Source organism: Oncorhynchus tshawytscha, linkage group LG07, assembly GCF_018296145.1.
Source record: "Oncorhynchus tshawytscha isolate Ot180627B linkage group LG07, Otsh_v2.0, whole genome shotgun sequence".
In the NCBI taxonomy this organism is placed as follows: Eukaryota; Metazoa; Chordata; class Actinopteri; order Salmoniformes; family Salmonidae; genus Oncorhynchus; species Oncorhynchus tshawytscha.
This window is the reverse complement of record NC_056435.1, coordinates 26,547,447-26,564,436: the sequence shown is the minus strand read 5'-3', so window position 1 is coordinate 26,564,436 and position 16,990 is coordinate 26,547,447. Positions and strand designations below refer to the sequence as shown.

At 43.5% G+C, this 16,990-nt stretch overlaps 1 protein-coding gene across 6 annotated transcripts; it reads right to left on the bottom strand.

Moving 5' to 3' along the window:
- Positions 1-4,290: 4,290 nt before the first annotated feature.
- On the bottom strand, positions 4,291-15,387 carry LOC112254230 (RNA-binding protein 5-B-like). Of its 6 annotated transcripts, none has more exons than XM_024426583.2 (25): positions 15,229-15,387; positions 14,943-14,976; positions 12,089-12,260; positions 11,815-11,973; positions 11,573-11,642; positions 11,071-11,144; positions 10,137-10,220; positions 9,749-9,809; positions 9,202-9,264; positions 8,940-9,100; positions 8,630-8,727; positions 8,386-8,473; positions 8,230-8,301; positions 8,068-8,131; positions 7,886-7,968; positions 7,649-7,769; positions 7,397-7,488; positions 7,092-7,271; positions 6,765-6,905; positions 6,393-6,470; positions 6,076-6,270; positions 5,849-5,923; positions 5,628-5,731; positions 5,272-5,401; positions 4,291-4,943 (listed from the first exon to the last, which is right to left on the bottom strand). In XM_024426583.2, exons 2-25 carry the CDS (start codon positions 14,957-14,959, stop codon positions 4,818-4,820), a joined length of 2,508 nt encoding a protein of 835 aa, XP_024282351.1. In that variant the 5' UTR covers positions 14,960-14,976; positions 15,229-15,387; the 3' UTR covers positions 4,291-4,817. The 6 variants fall into 6 exon arrangements, with proteins under 6 accessions (XP_024282351.1, XP_024282353.1, XP_024282355.1 ...); XM_024426585.2 differs by having other exon boundaries at positions 6,393-6,467; XM_024426587.2 differs by having other exon boundaries at positions 8,230-8,295.
- Between the last annotated feature and the right edge of the window lie 1,603 nt (positions 15,388-16,990).

Here is a 16,990-nt window from a genome sequence, read left to right as displayed (position 1 = left end):
CACTACAACTCCCGTACGGACTCGGGAGAGACGAAGGGCGAGAGTCATGCGTCCTCCGAAACACAACCCAACCAAGCTGCACTGCTTAACACAGCGCGCATCCAACCCGGAAGCCAGCCGCACCAATGTGTCGGAGGAAACACCGTACACCTAGCGCGATGAGACAAGGATATCCCTACCGGCCAAACCCTCCCTGACCCGGACGACGCTAGGCCAATTGTGCGTCACCCCATGGACCTCCCTGTCGCGGCCAGCTGCGACAGAACCTGGGATCAAACCCAGTCTCTTTAGTGGCACAGCTAGCACTGAGATGCAGTCCTTTAGAGCACTGCGCCTTCCGGGAGGCAGAATTTAAGCTTTCTGCCAATATCAGATATGTCTATGTCCTGGGAAATGTTCTTGTTACTTACAACCTCATGCTAATCGCATTAGCCTACGTTAGCTCAACAGTCCCGTGGAAGGGACACCGATCCCAAAAAAGTGTTAAGGAATACCATTGCTTCCCTGTTGTACAAATTGGGTAATCTTCACACAAAAAGAGTCATGGCAGTCATATGCCCTAAGAAACATCTATTGGTAGTTAGTGATCAACAATGAATAATGCAATAGACAGGCTATTTACAATTATTAAACAATTGTATTGGTGAGTAAGCCATGGCTTCTTGCAAATACATGCAAAACTGTCACAAATGAAATAACTAAATGAGACATCCAGATATTAAGACACTTAAGAAAACATTAAGAGATAATGACAAGGGGCAGCAACTTAACTTCAGTCACCAGGATTCTGGACCTACCCAGGCTGTGAGCCTCATGCAGTAACTGTCTGGGAGCTGCATGTGGTCAAGACCAGAGGAGATCGTGGTTCTTAATCTCCTCTGGTTTTACCCGACAGGTATAAATACTGAGGCGGCAGGATCCAAGCAGGATGACCCAGTCTGAGGCAACCCCGCCCCCTGCTGCTCCCCACCACCAGACCTCTCTACAGAGCACTAACAGCTGCCACCTGGGCCCTGCCGCCAGCTTGACCCTCAGCACCCTCCTGTCCCAATTATCACACTCATTTTAGTGTCTCAGACTAGACGTAACATAGTAAATGTAAATCCATGAGACCAGGATGCAGCTAAAAGTCCCAAAGCTTCTGCATATGTGGGAGATTCTCTACTCGTTGAGAACAGGCTACTCTGGCATACGGTGCCCTTTTAATAGATCAAAGCTTTATCAATATCTGCAGGATCAGATAATGATAGTACTCTACATAACTAAATAAGACAAAAAAACAAAAACAATTCTTATTCGATTTTAGAAGCATATCCCCATGAAACTGATTGAGATCAAATAGTTGGCATGCAGATGGACATTTCACCGGTAAAACTCACAAAAAAAAGTATCATTCACAATTGACAGTGGGAAATGCACACGGGAGGTTCTCTACAAGTAGAGTAGAGCCTGAGTAAAGCAGAGAATCCCACACATGCACAGAAGCTTTGGGACATTTAGCTGTCGAGAAGAAAGGTCCAGAACAGTCGGATGTGCAGTCTCGTCCTTTTCAATAAATCACCAATCACCATTTGTGCACTCCAACAAAGATTCACCTACATTGAGAGCCAATGATTTGAAACAGATCAGATTATTTACTGGGTTACTTTGATATAAGAGAAAATCTCCATCTGCTGAGGGATAGGTGCAGCATCTGACCTGTAAACTCCTCTTTCAAGCTTTGTCCATCTTGACCCCCACCCCTCTCCCTAATAACACACCTGGAACGACCTGTCCAAAACCACAGAAATTCAGAGCCTAATCATGTGGTTGAATTCAAATACACTGATAAGTGTTTCTGGAAAAGGGGACCTTATTTTTTTATTTTTTTAAATCATTGATAGTAATGGGAATTTTATTTGATTTAAAAACACACAATGCACAATGTATGGGGATACTACACATTGTACAAAACATTAGGAACACCTTCCTAATATTGAGTTTGCACCCCTTTTGCTCTCAGAACAGACTCAATTCGTCAGGGCGTGGACACTACAAGGCGTCAAAAGCATTCCACAGGGATTCTGGCCCATGTTAACTCCAATGCTTCCTACAATTGTGTCAAGTTGGCTGGATGTCCTTTGGGTGATGGACATTCTTGATACACACAGGAAACTGTTGAGTGTGAAAACTGCAACGCTGCTGGGTTTTCAACACTCAAACCGGTGCACCTGGCACCGACGACCCCACCCCATTCAAAGGCACTTCAATCTTTTGTCTTGCCCATTCCCCCTCTGAACAGCACACACAATCCATGTCTCAATTAAAAATCCTTCTTTAACCAGTCTCTTCCCCTTCATCTACACTGATTTGAGAGGTTTTTAAAAGTGACATCAATAATGGATCATAGCTTTCACCTGGTTAGTATGTCATGGAAAGAGCAGGTGTTCCCAATGTTTTGTACACTTATGTACAAATCATAATTACAATCAGTTACTTGCAGAAATTCTAACAGAAGGGAAGAAAAAGTTATGGGAAATAAAATAAACTTCTTTATTTTTAGACCTCATTAAATCTCACAGATGGTTAATTAACTAGAGAAAAATCAATAGACATGTACAATTTTCATTTTGGAAAATAAATTGTCTGCCATCCCAAACAGATTCCACTCTTATAGCAGTTTGATACTCCCATCCCTTGCAAAGGGATTTAGTTTGGTTTGATTTCTAAAACAGACTCCACTATCCAAACGTTTCAGTTGAAGATATTGTCCACATTTCTGGCTACTAACAAGATGTTGCAAATATGGATTATCGAAGAATCACCTTTGTGCTATTGTCATCATGTGGAAGTGGAGGATGTACAATACCAGAATGTGTAACGTGTTTACTCCCTGTTTTACACAATTGTATTATCTCTACATAAGGTTGTATTGGGTGACTAAGGGACAGATGCAACACGATATACAATCTCTTGATTCTGCTGGGGAAGGTTAGATTTTTTTTAAATGTACTCAGAAAACAAATGTTAGTACTGGATTCTTTCAAAATAACTGTCAAACACTATTATACACTAGGATTGATTGCAAAAGAAAGAGGTCTCAAGATTTTACTGATAAGTGGGACCAAGTAACTCGTGTTAAGAGGTATGGGCCAGATTTTCATATACAAGGAAAGGTGCTCCTGATCGCCAGCCATATGACAAATCTAGTTGTTTTTAGTATGTATGCATGCATTTTAATGTAATTCCTGCTTGTCTTTTTGATTTTTGGGGGGGAAATGAATGTTGGTTTGCTTTTGTGGGTCCTGCACACCAAAGTAGTGGGCTGAGGAGGAGATCGTGTGGGGGACCCTGAACCTTAAGCTCCCACTTCCTTATTGTGGGATGGTTATTTGTAACAGCTGTCAATGGTATTACATGCCTACCAGACAGCTCCTTGCAAAAATGTTTTAACATTTTTAATATTAAATAGCATCCCCAGCAGCTCCTTGCACATTTCTAGTGCATTGTGACTTGGCTTTAGTTTATCAGTAACTGAACCAGTTCTATGTGCTTCAACTAATGACAACTTCATTAAGCAAATCTGCAAACTATTAGAAAACGTGAGACCGCTATGGAACGCTACCACTATAGATCACTACTGTAAGACAGTTGTCAGACAACTTTTCCAAAATTGTTATATTATTTTGCATACAAGGAGACATGGTTCTCTTATTTAGAAGACGATTCCGACGGTCAAAAACAGGATTACAACAAGAGCACAGTTCGTAATTAATTCAACGTTGCCTTCGATCGAAACGATTACCACTTGATATAAGCAAATACAACTATCTAGTCAGATCCAGAAGAATAAAAAGGGAGCTGTAATGAAACACATCCTTTCAACAATGCTAAACATCGTAAATTAGCTCCACTGGGTCGCTTACCTCGTACAGTGAGACACCAGGGAGGTCCTAATGGCAAAGGGGTAGCCGGTAGTCTGCAGTACTCTACATCTTAATTCTGGTAGAATGGCCATGCCTGTGGGAGGAAACTCAGGGAGAGGGGTCGACTGCATCTGCAAAACATTTACTTTAGGTTGAAATCAAATGAAGGGGCCTAGCTTCAGAAGTTCGACCCAAGATGGTGGTAGACTGAAGAGCCCACACAAACTATAAACCTGAGTTTCTCAATGTTTTTTTTTTACTGACCGACACCCAAGTTTGGTATGAGGGCGAGCTAAAGCAAAGTCTGCAATTGAACAGCTTGTTAACCTAGAGATTGTACAAGTCATGGAATTATGCTCAGCATTCACAATGAAGTCCACATGAATTGGTTGATCAATCTCATTTAATATTTTCTGTACAAAATGAGAATGCATACCATACAAACTGTACATTTATAACATGCCAACAAAATACTATTTCCACAGCAAAAAGGGGGGGGTGGGGAAAGAATGTGCCCATCTTCAAATTCTTACACAATAAAATATATACAAATCATAACCTACATAATTCATAGTTTCACATTTCTCCAATAGACAAGTCCTTTCTCCGTTTTCCTATTCTCTAGCAGACTGATGACAACGTGACTGCACTCAGAAATTCATCCAAAGAAACGCACATCTTTTTAGCAAAGGAAGGCCTTCCCTCCAATCCCCCTTAATAAAGCATGTAATCTCTGCAACTTCCCCATGTTGCCATTACAATCCCTTTATCTCAAGGCGTCAGTTTATGGATGAATGTAGGGAGAGATGTTAAGATGCCCGGGGACAGTGATTTCCCCCACACAGAAACCCAGGGAACATAGCACCAGGTCAGTAGGGTATGGTTGTTCTTGGGAGGCACGTATATGACAAATCACTCCATTTCAGTGAAGCGGGCAAACATGGCTTTGCGGACAGCGTCTTTGTAAGTGTCTGAGGCAGACAGGCCGTAGCTGCTGCCTTTGGTTCCCAGACCAGCTCCCTTCGCCCTCAGCTGGGCCTGTAGGGAGGTGACAGCAGGTCTGAGATAAGTAAAGCCATTCAACACTGGAATATTTAAAAAAGAAAATAGATATATCATAAATAAAATATATGAATAAATGATTAGGTGGGGAGACAGGCAAGAGGGAGAAAGTGGTTAGAGTGTACCCAAAAATTTAACCCTGGTCTCAGGTGCATATGTGAAGGAGAGTGTTACCACTACAACGTAGTTCTGCACTTAAACAAGAAAATTTAACAGACTTCGTTGTATATGAAAGATATCTTCACAGGTTTTGCTTTTGGGTTGAAGCAGCACTATTCAATTATTTTAACTGGATGAGATTCACCTCAATAGGAGCAGTGATGCCCTGCTGGTTGCGGCCCAGACCTCTGCCTTCCTGCCATCCCATGGCCTGCAGCATCTTGTTCCCAATGTTGTCACTGTTCAGACCGTCTTTGGTGGGTTGCTCATAGTTACTGCAGAGAAGTGGGAAATGACAACACAATCATTGTTACAATCTAGAATCACAGAAAATCAGTATACATTTATAACATGCCGACAAAATACTATTGCCACAGCAAAAAAAGGGGGGTGGGGAAAGAATGTGCCCATCTTAAAATTCTTACACAATAAAATATATACAAATGATTGGGTAACAATGATAATAAGAATAAGCATGATTATAGCACAGTAGCAGCATACACGACTGGTGCTGGCTGTGCTGTGAATTTCTTCTTTTTGGGTGCTGGGGGTTCAGGGATGCCGTATTTCTCTCTCCTCTCCGCAGCCCGGTCTCTGTACTTCATCTGTTCACAGGGACGGAAATAGGAAATTAATGTAGAAACAAACCTGACAACAGGGTTTCTATTAACCAAAAGTCAATCAGTAACATTAGACCAACAGTCTTTATGTCCGAGTCTCACCTCGGTCTCTTTCCTCTCCAGCTCTTCCAGCTCAGCCTCACTCAGCTTAGATCTGCGGTGGACCTCCAGGTTTTGCTGGGGAAAGACGACAAGTAAAGATTAAGACCCCTTCACACTGAATTCATATATAAAACAAGCTCCAAGGTTCACATAATAGATGTTCATTTTCATAACATTTTAGTGAGTAGACTAAAGTGGGGTTCTTCCTGGGCGTCAGAGATGAGCACCTTGTGAAGGTCAGAGAGCTGCTGGTGGCGCACCAGGCCGTCCTTATTGGGGAACTGTCTCCTACACAGCAGGCAGGCCATCTTCTTCCAGTCTGTCAGCTGATCCTGGCCCTGCTCACCACCATCGCGCTCCGGCTCTGCTGCACCCCCCTCCTCTGGGTCACTGTCCCCACTGTAGGCTGCCACCAGACCAACCTGGGGAAGGACACAACCAGAGTTTACCATCCAACCAAGTAGGTACCATACAAGACTGGAAGATAAAAATGTATGATCTGTCATTTCAGAGCTTACATTTGAGTCTAGTATCAATAGCTTACCTTGGCTGAGTTGGTTGGGGCCTGCTCCTCTGGGCGCTGCACTGCTTCTGACATGAGCATTTCCAAGCTTCCAGCCTGCTACAAAGTCACAACACTAGTCACTGCCATCAAGTCACCTCATCAATCTGACACCATCAAGTCAAAAGTGGCACTGGATGAGTCCTCTAAAGCAGCATTTCCCTGAACTCAGTCCTTGGGACCCCAAGGGGTGCACGTTTTTGGTTTTTGCCCTATCACTACACAGCTTGATGATGTGAATCAGCAGTGCAATGCTAGGGCAAAAACGTGCACCCCTTGGGGTCCCGAGGACAGAGTTTGGGAAACCCTGCTCTATAGGATTCTAGCCATCATGGATAGACATAAAATGGCTACCTTCTTCTCGAAGAGTGTGAAGCCTGCGTCGGCGGCCGCGGCCTCTTTCCTCTCCTCCTGGCTGACGGGCTGGAAGCTGCTTTTGAAGTTCTCCTTCTGCTTGTTCAGACTCTTCGCCCAGCGCTCCATGTCCTTAGCAATCTGGAAAGAGCATGACAACTCAGTCAAACTACACACACTTTAATACAACACCCCTTGACAGCAACAAGGGTTTCATGACATTGTCCTGATACCAACAGAATGTAGACGGCAACACCCCCCTCTCGTTTTCTCATATACAGCTGTACCGCCTTGACATCTGAAGCGATCCCAGTCTCCTCTGCGTACCTGTTGAGCCGTCTTGCTCTTGGGCTTCTCTTGTTTCCTCTCCTTGGATTCCTTAGCCTCTTTGCTAGCTGCTGCTGCGTTTGCCGTCTGCTCAGTTTGGTCGGCGGCTGAGGCAGGGACGTAAGTCTGCTTCTCGCTGTCCCAGTACAGGTACTGCTGTGTTTGGGAATTATAGTAGTACTGGAGGAGAGAAGATAACTGTCAAAAACACATACACCCACATACCCCTTTCAATCAACTCATGAGGTATGGTGGAACCATTCAAAATGGCAACAGAAAACATTGAGCGGTGTCTGGGTACTTACATGGGTATTTGGGTCGTAGTAGAGGCCAGTTTCAGGGTCGAAGTAGTAGCCAGAGGACTCGTCATACTGGTAGGTGGAGGTGTCGGGAACAGCTGGGGATGAAGACAAGAGCATGGAAGATTACAAACAATCAAAAACCTGGCTTGAATAGAGTAGATCATTTTACATCTGAAAGCATTCCACTAAGTTTTTATGTTTCATTCTGCACTGGAACTTGCAGAGACAGTTAAGTCAGGAGAGGGAGGCTCCTACCAGTGTCTGTGGCCAGTCCAGAGAGTGTCGCTGTTGCTGTGGAAACCGGCGCTGTAATGGTTGCAGCTGCAGAGTGAACTCCGGTCTGTTTTGCTTCCAGTTGTTGGGCCAATTGCAGTGCCTGCAGAGACAATTGGCCATTGTGGGGAATCTTTAGGGCAAGCATACTGTCCGTGGTGCAGTAAAGGCAACGGTGTGTGTATTGCCAGCCCCATCGGTTAAAAGACAGAGACTCACCTGTGTGGCAGTGTGACTGATAAGTCGGGGTTGGTAGACCTGTGCAACCTGTGAGATCACCACTCCTGTAGCAGCTGGGGCCGCTGTGAAAAGACACCCAGGCTTAATTACACCTGTTCTCCTCAAACCAGAAGGCTGTTAAAAAAAAGGCATGGACACTGAATGCAAACGTTGCCTCTCACCTCCCAGTATTCCGTTCCCCTGGGAGAGGTCTCCTGCTGCCTGCTGGTAGTAGGCCTGGTAGTCCTATCGACACAGCAGGGCACAGTCAGTCACACACATTGAAGCGGCAGCGTCTGCAATGCATCCCAGGTATTTACAGACTGGGGTAACCATCACCGTACCTGTGTGTAGGGAACGTAGCCCTCCTCTAGGTAGCTGTACTCCGACAGCTGTCCTTCAGCACCCTGCTGTGGCTTGGAAGGAACACACTGACGGTTAGAAGTTGCATCGGGAAAACGTCACCGGTGACTGAGGAGATGTGTGTTTGTGTGCGTTACCTGGCTGGAGGACCACTGGGCAGCAGCGATGGCTGTGCTGGCCACAGAGAAGGCACTGATCCGGTTACAGTCTGGGAGCAAGAGATCCCTGAAGAGACCAAGGAGAGTAGAGATTAGGGAGACATCTCCATCCCTATGCCCTCTTGAGGACATCCTCCACTGGAATTATGCTGAGAACACTATAACCCTAACCATTGACACCTCTTAAACCTAACCACGGACACCGCTGTGACGGGACACTCACTTCCTGGCACTCTTGGCATAGTCCACACCGATGGTCTTCCCATCCAGCTTGAGAGGGGGCTGCAGTCCTTGTAAGATAGTTAGGAGCTGAGAAGCCTCCTGTGATGCAGAAACAACAAAGTACTTAAGACTAAACACACGCATTTCACTGACAGAGATAAGTTCATACAGACTCCACTAAATCAAGCCAAGGATGAGAAGCACCAGTTGACCATTAACAATCGAAAAAGACGAACGTCACTGAAGAGACAGAGGTCGCTCTGTAAAGAAACTTTTTTTTGAGAGAGAGCTCTGCTGGAAGACTGTCATACCAGAGGGGAGGAAAGCTGTACGAAGGTGAAGCCTCTGTTCTGGCCCGTCTGTTTGTCCTTGATGAGACGGATGTTGCTGGTTGACAGGTTGGCGTAGGGGGCCAGGGCAGTCATGATGGCCTCCACAGTGGTAAGGGGGGCGATGTTCCTAAGGATGATCGCTGGAGAGGACACACACATTCAGTATAAATGATCCCATTGGCTCAGACCCCCCCAGGTCATCTGACAGGACTTATTTTCATGACGGCGGAGGGGTACTCACTGTCGCCGTAGTAGTCTCCGCTCTGCTGGGTCTCTCGGACTCCAGTGGTGTTGGTTTCACACTCTGTTGGGAAAAGCAGGAAGAATGAGAGGAGGGCATTAGCGTCACCTCGCCCTCAGTACCCATGACAAATGCCAGGACATGAGTTAGAAAATGTTTCTGCTCCACAGGGATTTGACATCCTCGCTATTCCACCTGTCAATTCTCACGTACGTTTTCAGCTAAATCTGGTTTGTTCACAATACTAAGAAATATGATTAGTCAGGGCTCTACGTGGACATGTTTTATTTTTTTTAACAAGGAGCACATGTGCTCTAAGTTTAAAAATGTAGGCGCACGCAAAGAAATTTAGTAGCACAATGACAAATATATATTTTTTTATTCCAGGTCACACATCAAAATATTTTGGCACATATGAGAGTAGGATGGTCGCACTGTAGAGCCCTGTATCTGTATTCTCTATTGCGCCTGCGCGTAGTCCCATGGCATTGTCTCAGGCCATCCAGATGGGTGCAAGCAGTGGCTTCCTGATTCAGGAACTACTTACCAGCTTTGGATGCTCCGCACCTGAAGCACTTCAGCCTCCTCCGGAAATTGTACAGGCCGCACTGCAAGCAACCGGTCACATTTTTTATTGAAAATACAGCTACTTAGGTCCAGGACACCGCTGCCTCAGATGAATAGCAAACTAAAAGCAGTGCAGCATCGGGTGCTTACCTGAGCCAAACGCTCACACTGGCAACTAATGCAATCAGGCATTCCTACACCTAACAATGTGCTCAAAGTCATTTGGCAGGAGCTCATTCTGGACTATAAGATAACAATTGATTGCCTAACATTGTCACTACAGCTTTCAGATAGAAGTGGAAGGGGGAAACAGTGTAGGCAGGGGATATGGATGTGGGATATGGAGTCAAGCCACAGCAGAAACTTACAGTGTTGCAGAGCCAGTCTTCAAACTTGTGCCGGGGGTTGCTGTAGTGCATGGCCACACTCTTGCCTTGGATGACCAGGAGTTTCTGTAAGAGGGGGGACAAAATGTTGGTCATTTCAAGGTTTCTTGGCTGGTGCAGGTCTCACTCTAGCTGCACCCAAAATACAAGCAGTGTTGGCAAGGAGGGAAGGGGGAAAGGGACCCCCGGTTGGCGCTTGTGTCAAAGACAGACGGAAGGATGTGTATGTGAGCTTGTGTACAGAGGGTTCTTAAGGTGTTTGGGACCCGAGTGTCCAGACTGAGCCGGAGCAGAGTGTATGCTAACATGATAGAGATACTTTGATCGGCTTCCCTAGAACCAGGGATGTGCTTCCAACAGACAAATTAAATTTGCTAAGAAGTACAGCATGAATCAATCACTAAAAAGAAAAAAAAACATCAACTGACAAGTAAGTGCTCAAATTTGGAGGACAGTAGGCTAGGAGCCAGAATTCCTTATTTTCCCCGATGGCCTATGACTATCTTTTATCAGAAAAATGTCTTCCTGAGTTATCTTACCAGTCGGATTGCATGGTACTATAATCTCAAAGTGTTTTAAGGTAAGTTTCCGTTAAATTAGGCTACATGGCTCAATTCTATTGACGTCGAACGTCTTAAAACCTTAGTCTTACACCCTGAAAATATGGGGGGAGGGGCGGTGAGATTAAAGAATTATCAGTGAAAGGTTAATTAAACCCCTAAAACCATGCAGTCTTTATGGATACCATATTAAGATTACAATATAGTATTCTCCAACTAAATTACAACTTAAATCCACATTTCCTTCAAATCATTTTTTGTTCTTATTCAGTTCACTTTGGTTGCCATTTGGTTCTCTTTTTTTTTCTCTCCCAGATCTCCAAGGTAAAAACTAGACTTGGCGATTGTGAAGCAACCTGATTGGTCTCCATCCATCGGGTAGCATCTTGCAAGTGATAAAACTCCACGAAGGCGAAACCTCTGCTTATACCTAGAGACAGCATTCAAATATAGACGGGAGGAGTGTTAGTCAGAGTCCATGGGCACAACATTCAAACTCTGTCACAAACTGCTTCAGGACCCAATATGGCAAACAGTGGGCCCTTCATTTTGGGTTTTGCCATAGCAAGAAATCCTGCAGGATGACACTGGAACGTGCACCCTCAGTGTGCCTATATGCATTATTTTATTCTTTCATTTGAAACAGCGCTTGACTGGCTGATGCTCTTACTTACCTTTTCACTCCACATCTAAACAGAACGTAAAAGATTGTTTCTTCGCTTTTGACATTAATTCATAACGATTTCAGATTTTTTTTTAATGTTGCTATGGCAAAACTGAAGCCAATTGAAGCAGATTGGCCCTGTGGTCAAAGATGGCGGGGGAAAGGAGGGACTCCGAGGAACGCCTGGGTCTCACCTGTCCTCTTCTTCATCAACCGGACATCTATTGGCTGGGGTCCCTCCAGCTGGTCCAGGGCAGCTCGGACCTGGAAGGCACAAGAACATTTAAATCCGTTGCCCTCAGTTCCGCAACACGCTTCAGTTGACATTATACAGTTGCTAACGTCTCCTTCAGTTTCACTGTATAGTCTACTCTTCTTTGCACAAACCACATTACTGACCCGGTGGTGGGTCTAAAGCAGAGAGAGAGAAACTTACGTCTCCCTCTGTGACGTGAAGAGACAGGCCCCGGAGCATGATGGTTTTACTCTCCTTCTCCTCCCCTGGCTCCCCCCTGTAGTCCTGCTCCGGGTAGTCTCCATCAGAGTGGTAGCCTTCTTCAGCTCCATCGTTGTTCCGCCGCTTCCTGTCTCTCTGCTGGCGCGGATAAAACAGCGTGGATCAGTGTATTCTCCTAGTCGTCAACAAGATTGGTTTTGGCTGCACTCCCTTGCCAAGTCATGTCAGACGCCCAGTGACTCAGAGCACATACCTCTGGACTGGCTCTGTTCCCCCGGTGTTCCCCTCCATCGTAGCGTTCGATGCGTCTCTCTTCACCCCAGCGTCGCGTGACGTGCTCTCGTTCCTGGTCTCCTCGCTCTCGCCTCTCACCCCGGCCCTGATTGTTGCCGCCGTATCTGCCGCTACGCTCTGTGCGACTCACCCTGTGCGCACACAGGCATAGACACAGTCAAAAGCAGATCTAATTTTGACACACTCAAGGAATAACAAAATGGTTTCCAATGTAATTACATGGCTCAAGATAACCTCCAAGTACTATGATTTACAATTTTAACATAACCCTTACAATTATGTTTTTTTCAAGCAGAAACAAATCTACTATTGCATTGTTGTGTGGGATTTAGTCTGTTATCTTGCAAGCCACTCTGCTTCTTTATACTGTGAATGCCACTGAAACTCTGCCTAACGCCCTAACCAGTTTATATCCTGTGCAAGTCACACATTCCTACATCATACTTCAGTGTTCATGTCCCTGGTGTTTTGAATGGGCTTGACCATTACATCAAATTCATTCGTTTTTATGGATGAATTTACTTCTGCCAGATGCTAGGGATGTAAAGAGTCACCGATATGCATTGGTCCCCGGTTCAAATGATTAAGAAATGAGTGCATCAGTCCGCAGGACCCAAAACAGATCCAAATGTAGCAGGCATCGGTCAGAAAATCAATTAAAAATGTTACGAATCGCCAGTTCACTAGCATTTTTTTCATTCTCCAAAAATGACTTACTTTCTACCTTCCGAAAACACCTCATCTTCAGTGTTGAACTGAGCATGTCATTATGTTGACAATCGTTGATCTACAAGTCATTTTGGATGCCGAACAAACCCAGGCTATATCAGCCTAGTCAAACTGCGCACTGTGCGCACTAGCCAAGGGGAGGTAGGCCTATTCTTGCATTCAAATGTTTGTCAAATGGCTGCTTGCACAATGTTAGGATTAGATATCGACCGATTATGATTTTTCAACACCGATACCGATTATTGGAGGACCACCATGAGCAATAATTTTGCTTTAAACAATCAGTATATATGGTCCTTTTTTAGATAGGGTAAAGTTGATCATTTCATAAAGAGGACTGAAATCACTGTTGCTACACGCAAAACATCCAAACGGTCGAAACAATTCAATTATGAGACCGGAGTGAAATCCAAAGTCATGCTACATATTCATTGGCAATGTCATAGCTATTTTTTAAAGATAAATATTGATACATTACTAACACTATTAATCTGAAAAAAAAAAATGTATTAGTGGGTGATGGTGATTTCAGATGAAAAGTGTGTGTGCGGGGGGAGGGTGGGGTAGATGCCCAGTTTATCTTATCGCTCAGCTCAGGTGCCTACATACACCATAGATGTCAGTGGTGGAAAAACAACCCAGTTGTCATACTTGGTTAAAAGATAGCTTAATAATTTTAAAAGAAATACTCAAGTGAAAGTCACCCAGTAAAATACTACTTGAATGTCTAAAAGTATTTGGTTTTAAAGATACTTAAGTATTGAAAGTAAATGTATAAATAATTGAAAATTCCTTATATTAAGCAAACCAGATGCCACCATTTTCACAGAGCCTGGGGCACACTCCAACACTAATTTACAAATGAAGCATGTGTGTTTAGTGAGTCCGGCAGTATAGAGGCATTAGAGATACCAAGGATGTTCGACAAGTGCGTGAATAGGAGCATTTTCCTGTCCTGCTAAGCATTCAAAGTGTAACAAGTACTTTTGGGTGTCAGGGAAATGTATGGAGTAAAAAGTTCATTATTTTCTTTAGGAATGTAGTGAAGTAAAAGTAGTCAAATATAAATAGTATAGTACAGATACCCCCAAAAAACAGCTTAAGTAGTACTTTAAAGTATTTTTACTGAATTATTTTACACCACTGATAAGACATATCATTTACACACATGCACAGAAGTCAGCTCAGAGGCTCAACTCATGAACTCCATCAGCATCAGATTTGAATTTAGAATGGAAAATGAATGTGTTTATGCAACAAATGTTGGGGCACCAAATCATATCGCACCAAATTGCATCGATTTATTTCTCTAATCAAACAAACGCACTGAATCCTTTTAAACAAAAACATAGTGTATCGGAGCGGCTATCTAGATATGTATCAATTCATGTTGAAAGGGAAAGATGCACATCCCTACCAGATGTCTTTCATTGCATTTTTAAGGAGGGAGAGTTGTTTACTCTGTAGTGCGAGTAAAGGTGGAATGGTAATGTAAGCAATACCTGGTGTTATAAATGTTATAGCTAGTTAGCGAGCTACTTGCCAGAAGATACAGACCCTACCAAAACGCTTTTTTACACTAACCAAACAAAGTAGGCGTCAAAGGAAAACCTGAACCTAGATCCCCCCACATATTGGTCTTGACAGGAAAAAAAAACTGTCAGGGTAGATTCTCCTCTGCACTGCTCAACCAATCCAGTAAATGTGGAGGAGGGGGTTAAAGATGGAGTGTCGCCTTGTTAAGGTTCAAAAGCTTAAGTCGCTTTTAAGTGCCTTGCTCAAGGGTACTACAGAGGTTTCACCTAGTTAGCCCAGGGATTCGAACCAGCGACCTTTCAATTAATGGCCCAAAGCTCTCAACCACATGTTGTTACCAACCTTATTATAAATGAAAAAAACGAAAAAAAAAAAAAAAAAAATATATATATATATATATATATATATATATATATATATTCAGTGTTATATAACACTGTAAATAGGAATGCGTGGTTTTGGGTGGATTTTTCCTATAATGTAACGCTTGTGTTCCGAACTCAGTGCAGTTCACTAACGTTATATTGTTATGTCAATTTGTTACTCACCGCTTATCAGCTCCCATTTCAATGGTCGTCACGACTATCAAAGATTGGGGGGGAAGAGAACATTTTTATTACTTTCACGTCAGCGAACTTAACTAGCTATTTGGCATGTCTGCTAGAAGCAGAAGCTATATGGTGACTCATAAGACAGTACTCTATCATTGCTAAAGTTACGTTATGGCTAACGTTAGCTAGCTAGCGAATGACCTAACGTTTCGATTTAAAACGAACCATCTAGTTAGCTCAAGAACAAACAGTAACACAACTGTACAGAAGCATATTAACTCACAATTTAAAAAAGATGTAGGAGATTCCCGATGATAATCTGTTTGCTAAATAGGTTTTGCAAACAATTCGAGTACTTGCACATTTCACATGAAAAATGGTTGTTGGTCTTCAGCACCTTCTTCTTCCCAAGATGCTTAGCGGCGGGTACGTGGTAAACAAAATCAATGAGCCAGATGCTTCACAGGATGTATAAATCTGAAGCATCCGGTTGGTATTTCCACTCACAACCACAAATGGGGATGAGGAAGCCCAGTGGGAGAAGATAGATCGAGATGGATTTTGGCCAACATTCTGCACATTTTCTCATCGATGACACATTTGAGCTCAATAGAGTTTCTCTTCCCAAAACTAAAATATGTTATGAACAGTGGACAAAGTTTTGTAGACTTTACCCTTTGCCAAAATTGTTTTAAAAAATGACGCCGTTTAGGAGTGCAAAGGCAAATTGAGTTCACTTTAAAATAGGCGTTCACTTTAAAATAGGCGTTCCCTAATGGCAAATGCAAATATATGCGCCAATAAGATCGCGCCAATAAGATGTCGCTAGGTCGTGCATGGCTCTGCCCGCCTCCTTGATTGTTTTGCCCAGTATGATTCATTTGCGCCCATTGTAAATGACAGGTTGTGGTTTATCTTGGGTTATAAAAATAAATAAAACACTTTGACAATGTTCTCTTATTCTATAGTTTAATGACGTTGACACACATTTTACGTGCAATAAGCCACCTACTGTTATGGGTAGTAAATAATATCAAACAAAGTTGAACAAATAAATAAAAATATACACTGACAGGGGGATGTTTTTTTTATGTGGGGGAAACATCTTCATTCAGTTTTCTCTGCAATGCTTCAGCTGTTAATTCCTGCAGACCCAACAACCTTTCAGCCGCACCTACAATTATGTCCCCTCTACAACTTCTTGTTTGTTTGAGCAGCGTAATAAACACCACAAAATCCACGTCATTTACAATCAATGTATCAGTATCCCTCAACTGTTGAGCGACATTCTGAACAGGCTGCCATCCATAAATATAGACTTGGTTTCCTCTATCATAATCGCTCCTCTTTCACCCCAGCTGCCAAAACTAACCCTGATTCAGATGACCATCCTACCCATGCTAGATTACGCAGATGTACTTTATAGATCGGCAGGTAAGGGTGCTCTCTAGTGGCTAGATGTTCTTTACCATTCGGCCATCAGATTTGCCACCAATGCTCCTTATAGGACACATCACTGCACTCCATACTCCTCTGATTGAGTATGGAGTGATTATGCAAGAATGGGCTGCCATCAGTCAGGATGTGGCCCAGAAGTTAACTGACAGCATGCCAGGTCTTGAAAAAGAAGGGTCAACACAGCAAATATTGACTCTTTGCATCAACTTCATGTAATTGTCAAAAAAATCCTTCGACACTTGTGAAATGCTTGCAATTATACTTCAGTATTCCATAGTAAGATCTGACAAACACATCTAAAGACACTGAGGCAGCAGACTTTGTGAAAATTAATATTTGTGTCATTCTCAAAACTTTTGGCCACAACTGTATACACTGACTCGGTGACGGGCTCATCAGGAAATGCATAGAGGATGTTGTTCCCACTGAAGATTAGAACTTAACCAAACCAAAAATGTGAATAGACGGCAGCATTTGTGCAAAACTGAAAGCGCAAACCACCGCATTTAACCATGGCAAGGTGACTGAGAAGATGGACATGAACAAACAGACCCGATGCAACCTTCATAAGGCAACCAAAGAGGAAA